The 8300-nt window shown below is 41.7% G+C and overlaps 1 protein-coding gene across 1 annotated transcript; it reads left to right on the forward strand.

Moving 5' to 3' along the window:
- The first annotated feature begins 463 nt into the window (after positions 1-463).
- LOC102717248 (DUF21 domain-containing protein At4g14240) lies at positions 464-7351 on the forward strand. The gene is made up of 13 exons (XM_006654298.3): positions 464-770; positions 1836-1912; positions 2709-2792; positions 2875-2988; positions 3601-3687; positions 3774-3845; positions 4268-4335; positions 4612-4699; positions 4790-4863; positions 5034-5397; positions 5865-5911; positions 5996-6077; positions 7051-7351. The coding sequence occupies exons 1-13, from the start codon at positions 464-466 to the stop codon at positions 7168-7170; spliced, it is 1584 nt and encodes a 527-aa protein (XP_006654361.2). The 3' UTR covers positions 7171-7351.
- Positions 7352-8300: the final 949 nt, after the last annotated feature.

The raw sequence follows: 8300 nt of genomic DNA on the forward strand, positions 1-8300 counted from the left end.
CATATCAGAGCTTGTATTATCTAAACTCGGAGAAAAACCCAACCCCATCAAACTTAGCCATATTAAAGCCCTCTTTTTCTGAAGTCCAATATGGCAAGCTGCAGGCAGCCAGGGCCCACAACAAATCGGCAGCAGTCGACGCCTCCTCCACGGGTCCAAAGCTCGAACGCAAAGACGTGTTCGGTCCGGCACATCGCGGGGGGGATCCGACCGAGAGCGGGCCAGGTGGCCGACCCCTTCCTCCACGTGTTCCCTTTACTAGCCGTCCGATCAGCTGCTGCGGCCGCATCCGACGGCTGCCACCCCTCACGCCTCGTTGTTGTTGTCCCCTTGCTCCTCGCCTCGCTCCCATCCAATATCATCACCACCGGCATCGTGGGGGGCGGGACGGGGCGGAGGCGTGGTGGTGGTGCTCGGTCTCTGAGGCGGCGGCGGCGGCGGCGGTGAGGAGGAGGGAGGAGAGATGGCTGCGGCGATGGGGAGGGCGCGGGCGGCAAGCCTGGCTGCGGCGGTGAGGGTGGCGGCGGCGACGGCGCGGCCGGCGTCGAGCGTGGCCGCGGCGGCCGGGGTGGGGTTCGCGGGCCTGGTCGTGCAGGGGGAGGACACGCCGTTCGGGTCGGTGTGGTGGTGGGCGTACGCGGGGATATCGTGCTTTCTGGTGCTCTTCGCCGGGATCATGTCGGGGCTCACCCTCGGCCTCATGTCGCTCGGCCTCGTCGAGCTGGAGATCCTCCAGCGCAGCGGCACCGATGCGGAGAAGGCTCAGGCTGGTACGATTCGACACCCTAGCCATTTTTCTTCTCCTCCTACCCCGTGTTGCGATCGATCTGGTTGTGGTTTAGGAGCCATTTCTAGGAAGTTTCATATTGGAACAACCCGTCGTGCTCGATCTGCTTGCAATTTTGCGAGTGGTTTTTATGAGATATTGGGTTTGGATGCGGGTATTATGTTACATCACATTGGGGATTCACGAGAGTTTCTGCTATTTTCAAATTAGGATCTACTGCTGTTGTTTCGTTAAGGATTCGCTGACTTTGATCATGCTTGTCATATGCTAAGTCGTCAGGTTGTTGTATAGAAGCGAATATACATTACTATGCTGATATAAAGTGTGCTGTGAGAAAAAGGTAGAACAAGCAAAAAGACAGTAAGATTCCTCTACAAAAATGGGTAGTAAGGAAATAAGAAAAGGAGGTGCGGGTGGGGTTTGGCTTTATTCAAGATTCACCTCTTTCTGGAGAGATATAAAATGATCCATTGGTCAGTGGGAATTGGTCAGTGGGAAGTGGAACTATGCAATGGATGGTCATAGAGATGTTTGTGAGGGTAGCGTGCAGCTAAGACTTTTCACACGTAGGATATATTCCATTATTCCATAGTTTTTCTGGTGGTCTTGTTTATCCTGCTATTTTTCTGTGAGGTAATCTTGCTCTGTCTAAAATGCAATTTGGGCATTATGGATCTTCACCATTTGATCTAAAGTATTCCCTCCTTTCCATATTATAAGGCCTTGCTTAGATTCACATGTATGCTAATGAATCTAAACATATATACAAAACATATACATTTATACATGAATGAATCTAGACAAACCCAGAAAGTCTTATAATATGATACGGAGGGAGTATATGTTAACAGGGGCTGTTAAAATTGGTAACTTGGGATGATAAAATGATGCTGCTTGTGAAGTATTATTGCGAGCACTTTCAGCACTTCAGTAACTCATGTTTACTTTCTAGCGGATGCTAATGTTGCTTATACTCTTTTTGACTCAATATTTCATGGATAAGCTCCATTGTTGATTGTTTGGTAACCTTTCTATCATTTTTTTGTAGCTGCCATCCTCCCAGTTGTTCAAAAGCAGCACCAGCTTCTTGTCACCCTGCTCTTGTGCAATGCTGTTGCCATGGAGGTATATAACTTTGCTTTAATTTTTTTTTATCATCTACCAGTTACCACGCTATTTTGCACTACATGCAAAGATAAAAGGTATTAGCAGGTGAACGTGTTTGAAAGTATGTGTGTTATTTGTTTTGACATATTTGTTTAACATATCTTGTTCGGAGAGAAGAATGGTAAATACCGAAGATGCCTCTGTTGGTTCAGTTTTGTCCATATTGCAGCTTGATTTCCAGTCTGTGAGCATCTTACAAGTGGGAATCCAAGTGTCTTGAATTCTATGTTAGGTCCCCAAATACTAGGTATCTATGCATGATGATTAAGCTACAAGTCTATTGGCCATCTACATTCTGCAGTAATCTATCAGATTGTGTATCATAAGGTTCTATAAAGTGACTATATTGAAGTTAATAGTATATAGATTACATCCCTCATTTAATTACCTAATTCTCTATAATTTTTGAGGTTCTATTAGGTTTAGCTTGTTAACTTGTTGTCTTCCTCAACAATATGTTCAATCTTCTCACCTACTCATTAAATTTGCTAATAAGATAATTCACTTGGAAGTTTGAAACGCACTGGAAATTATGGTATAAGATTAAACACCTAGAAAGTACAGCAGAAAGAGGAGTGCTATGGGCTAGGTGGATAACATTTTCAAGGATCCTGAGCCCAATATTTGCAATTTTTTCTTTGCATATAATGTAGCTGAGTTGAAATGGATCTTATGCATTCTATTCACATATCTTATGCACATTGTTTTGTTTAGTCAGTGACTCTTCCATTTGCATCTTTGGGACTTTTTTCAGGCTCTTCCTATATTCCTTGACAGGATCTTTCATCCTGTTGTTGCTGTTATCTTATCAGTAACATTTGTGCTTGCTTTTGGAGAGGTACTGTATGCTATGCCCCAACACTACTGTTTCTGTATGGTCTTACAGATGGTCTGATTGATTATTCAAATTTTAACGCTAGGTTATACCACAAGCAATCTGTACCAGGTATGGGTTGGCGGTGGGTGCTAACTTTGTATGGCTTGTACGCATCCTCATGATCATCTGCTATCCTATTTCTTATCCCATTGGGAAGGTAAATCAGCAAAACTGAAATGCCTCATTGAACTCCCTACTATAACAGAATCTTTTGGACCTTATCTAATGGCAAAGACTTTGAATTGTCATGGATTAGATATTATAATATTTGTGCTTCTGAGTCATCTCTTCAAGTCTTCATTCAATTTTGGTACCATAGTCAATGCCTCGAGGGACCCTTTTTTAAAGTAATAACAATACGCCTTCACAAAATGGCCCTGCGCTACATGTCTTTCAATATTTGAAAATAAGTTACCAGCTTTGATTAGATTAGGTTACCCAGTGCTCTTAGCGTGTGTCTTGTAGTGCTATGGAAGCTTATATTACCAGTACCTCATCCAGGATTTGTCATACTTCCTGTTTTTCAACAAAATGAGCATGTGTTATACTACATTGCAGTACAGGTGATTCAGTGCATGTTTGAATTGGTGCAGAGACAATGTATTCTCTTGCATATGTTATGCCTCTTAATAAAAAACTGATTTGATTTTGTAATTTAGAGTAGCATGCGATTTGACTTTGTGGTTCAAAATCTTCCAAATTTAACTTGAGATGATTTATGGACTAGTTACTTAAAGTGGTTAAAATATATATTGTCCATTTGTTGCAGCTCCTAGATTGTGCTCTTGGGCATAATGAATCTGCACTCTTTAGGCGAGCTCAATTGAAAGCTCTTGTCTCTATACATAGCAAAGAGGTAACATTATCTTACTATGCAACTTATTAAGAAGTTGGCATCTTCTCAAAAGGTTGTATTACGGTTCAATGCTTCTGCCATGGCAGGCTGGCAAGGGTGGAGAGCTTACCCATGATGAGACTACAATCATAAGTGGAGCATTGGACTTGACTGAAAAGGTGTACAATTTTAAACTTTGACTTCTAATTTTATAATGAATGATAGAGTCGGGAGGAATCATTGGCAATCAAAATTGAAATGAGCTTGTTACAGTGTTACTTGAGTTGCTTTTAGATAAGGCTTATTGATTTCTCTCTTTGGGTTATAGGGGACTAAAATGTTGACTCTGTATTGTCTTTTACATGTTTATATTTAACAATGGGCTAGCATCTAAAGTGATCTTGCATATCTGATACTGCTATATTTCATGGCTTCATGCTTTATGTTCTCAGGCTCCTCAGTTTCTCTATTTTTGACTCTTTACTGAGCAAAATAGTTGTGGTTCTTATTTTGCATACACAGTGCTCACAGAGAAGCACTTTGATGTGGACAATCATTTTTAGTTGACTTCAGCAGAAACCTCATTGTTATTTGTGTGCAGACTGCAGAGGAGGCTATGACACCTATCGAGTCAACTTTCTCATTAGATGTGGACTCCAAGTTGGATTGGTACATTTACACTTTATATTCCATAGCCCTTGCTCATGTTCCTTATTGTTGATTTTATGTTTTCTTATATCACCTCTTTCCTTATTAGTTGCATTCAATCAAACATAAACAATCTTTTTCTGCGCTACATATTTGTGGACCTAAGTTTAGATGGTGTAATCTTTTGTTGTTTGACGTGCATAATCGTTAATAAATATTTGCAAACAGTATATACATTTTGCATTTTTTTGAAAGGTTCAATGCTCCACCAATCTTCTTATCTACTTCTATTTACAGGGAAGCAATTGGCAAAATTCTTGCTCGGGGCCACAGCCGTGTGCCTGTGTACTCTGGAGGCCCTAGGAATATTATTGGCCTCCTGCTGGTAGGTACCAATGCTGCCATGTAGTATTACCCAGTAATTTGTTTGTATGCATATTGCTTCACTATGTCAACAATTTTGAATTTTTTACAGGTGAAAAGTCTTCTGACAGTTCGTGCTGAAACAGAGACACCAGTTAGTGCTGTTTCCATAAGAAGGATTCCAAGGTTGTGCCGCAAATTTATTAAATTATATGTACTTTAGAATAATTGTCTTCCAATATGTGATAAAATGTTCTGATAGTTGAGGTATCCTCTTTGCTGTATTAATATTTGCAAACCATCTTCCTTCTTTCTGACAAGTAATCAGTCAGTGACTCAATATTTATCTTCTTCAGGGTTCCTGCAGACATGCCTTTATATGACATACTGAATGAGTTTCAGAAAGGGAGTAGTCATATGGCTGCTGTTGTGAAGGCTAAGCCCAAGAATGTTCCACTACCTGACAAAACTGAAACAAACAGGGAAGTAGCTGGGGAACCACAGCTGACTGCTCCCTTACTATCCAATACTGATGAAAGGGCAGAAAATGTGGTTGTTGATATTGAAAAACCACAGAGCAGGCAGGTTAATGGAAACAAACCCCATTCAATACAGCATTATGATACACCACATACAATGTCTCGTTCATCAGAGGATATAGATGATGGTGAGGTTGTTGGTATCATCACACTGGAAGATGTGTTTGAAGAACTATTGCAGGTAAGCTTAAGTATGCTACATTTTTCTATGTAAGGTAGGGTTGCGTTATCTTCCTGTGGTGTAGAACTCAATATGTTGTTGAGTTGTTCATTGACCAAAAGAAAAAAAAATGATCTAAAGTATATTGAAGGGAACATATAGCTTGATAAAGTTTTAACTTCTGTGGCTTGGAGAAGGAAAAAAAAAACTGATTTATTGGTTATAGTACTTTTGTAATGTTATTGACTCTCCTTGAGTACTGCCAGTTGGAAAACAATTTATCCTTTAAAAACAATTTTGTATGCATATGCTCTGCAATTGCTATTGTGATTTGTCCTAAAAAAACGCTCAAGTGACAATCTGACCACATATTATATACCCAGATTCTGTCTTTCATAAAACTAAATCATATCACATGTTGATGCTGTTGTTTTTCGTTTTTATGATTGGAATTCTTCAGTATCTCAAAGTTTAGTTCTTATTTACAGGAGGAGATAGTGGATGAAACTGATGAGTATGTTGATGTTCATAAGAGGTATGTCTCATCCTTACATTTGCTACTCCCATCTTGAAGCTTTTGCAGAGCATATTATATGCAAATGAATTTTCTCCATTATAGGATCCGAGTCGCTGCTGCTGCTGCTGCATCTTCAGTTGCCAGGGCTCCATCAGTTCGGAGATTAACGGGACAAAAAGCTGCAGTAAGTACTATTTTTCTATTGCTTTACAGCCATATTGGCCAACATGAAGGTTGGATAACACAAGTTACAGAAATATATGAATAATATTGTCACACAAATCTATTGGCTTGTTGCACTAGATATTGAGAATATACTGCATCATATCTTTTATATTTTTCTTTAGGAATGATCATGTAAGCGTTCTGACAGGGTGGGTAGGTATTAATAAAATTCCTGTTATGTGGATTGGGTGACTTGAAAATTCGACAATCATCTCAAGCGTACTGGGTATTGAAAACTAGCTGTCCTATCAAGACTCAAGATTTACCTCATTTATGTTAGAAGTTCATGCCCTGGCATGCTTGAAGTTAGATTAATTTGATGCTCATTTTTCTGCTAAGAAATTGAGCACAAAGTTTTGCAACCAAATTTGTATTCAATTGTTTTTTTTTATCAACAATAAACTCAACTTTTAATTTAAATTAGGTGGTTGTAAGTTTAGGTTGAGTTATAGGATAGCTATGCTGTGAGAATTCCTTGGAAAACGAGCACGTCATAAAATATTTGATGAGATCGTCAATGTGTTCTGTTCCTTGCCTATATCTGCATGTTTCTTGAATATGGTTTATTCGTACAATCTAAAAGATATGAAATTGTGCAGTTACTAATTACTCCCTCTGTTCCACATTGTAAAACATTCTAGCCTTATACAAATTCATCTATATTGTAAAACATTCTAGCCTTATGCAAATTCATATAGATGGTAACGAATCTGAACTTATATATAAAATATATACATTGGTTTATGAATAAACATAGACAGAGTTAGAAAGTACTACAATGTGGAATGGAGTGAGTATATGATTACAGTTTTATACATGTTTGCATGATGGACTTGCCCGAAACTCCGTGATCTATCTTCCTTAACTTGTGATGGCAGCCTTTCCTTTAGTGACGTTTACAAATTTCCCCTTTTTTTTTTTCGTCCCTTCAGGGTGCGCAGAACAGGCCAGGACAGCCTACTGGAATTTTGAAGAAACCTGGTGAAGGTGATTCGAGCCCATCAAAACACCAGGTGAACCTTGTTGAACCTCTTTTGGGAAATAAGAGGTAATTTAGGTGTATGCTTGAATATAGCGATGGAACGCACAGAAACAAACTGGAAACGTTTGGCTAACAGTAAATATGAGGGAACCGTAGCGGAATTTTGTGTTTATGAATGATGGAAGTAGATTAACTTCGGATCTTTTGAACCACAACAGGCTACAGTAGGAACTTACTACTGGAACGCGTAAGTTTGCATGCGAAACATATACTGCATTCCAGATCAGACTGCATAGAGGTGAACATAATCGGTGATTATTTTCAATCCTGGTTCGCCCCTGGACATTTTGAAACCATTTACCACGCAATCCTCTCCCTGTAGTGCCTGACCGATCACATCCATTACAGGTGTCTGCCTTCATGTTTTTTTTCTACTATTTACGTACAGCCTACGCTTCATCTGTTATTTTTACTCGCACAAACAGCGTATCTATCTCTCACAAGGCACAGCACTTAAAGATTTTTTTTTTAAATCAAGAACTTGGCTGCCAAGTAAACCTTGAGCTAGAACGCGTCCGTTCCCAACTCTGGGTTCAGGAAACCGTGACCTGCACGCCCGGCGGCATCTATATATGTATATAAACACGCCGTCGAATTCCTTCCTCCACGCAGCCAGAGACATGAAATCGAACAATCAATCCAGCGTGACGAAGTGACGGATCGAAGCGAAGCCGAATCCCCGGCAGGTCTAAGATCTGAGCGCGATTTCCCTAGCAATATGTAGCCGCCGCCGCCGCCGCCGCAGTGATTCCCCCCACAACTAATCCTTCCCCGCTAGTTAGTTTTACCCCGTCCGGTCGGGCCGGGTGGCGGCGATCGATGGCGCCCATGGCGTGGTGCTGGTGCAGCCACTGCGGCGTGGCCCGCCGCCTGAGGAGGGAGGGCGAGTTCGCCTCCTGCAGCTCGTGCGGCAAGGTCCTCCTGCAGCTCCGTGGGGAGGACGCCGCCGCCGCCGCAGCAGCCGACGGGGAGGAGGCCCCACGCGCTCGCCTGCGCCTGCCGGTGCTGAGGCCGACGGTACGGAGGGCCAAAAAGCGCGCCGTGGCGGGCGGCGGCGGCGACAAGTCCAGTCGCGAGGAGTCCGACGCCGAGTCCAACACCGGTTGATCGATCTATGACAGCGCGAGTGCAAATGCAATC

The sequence above is a fragment of the Oryza brachyantha genome, chromosome 5 (genome assembly GCF_000231095.2).
Source record: "Oryza brachyantha chromosome 5, ObraRS2, whole genome shotgun sequence".
Lineage (NCBI taxonomy): Eukaryota > Viridiplantae > Streptophyta > Magnoliopsida > Poales > Poaceae > Oryza > Oryza brachyantha.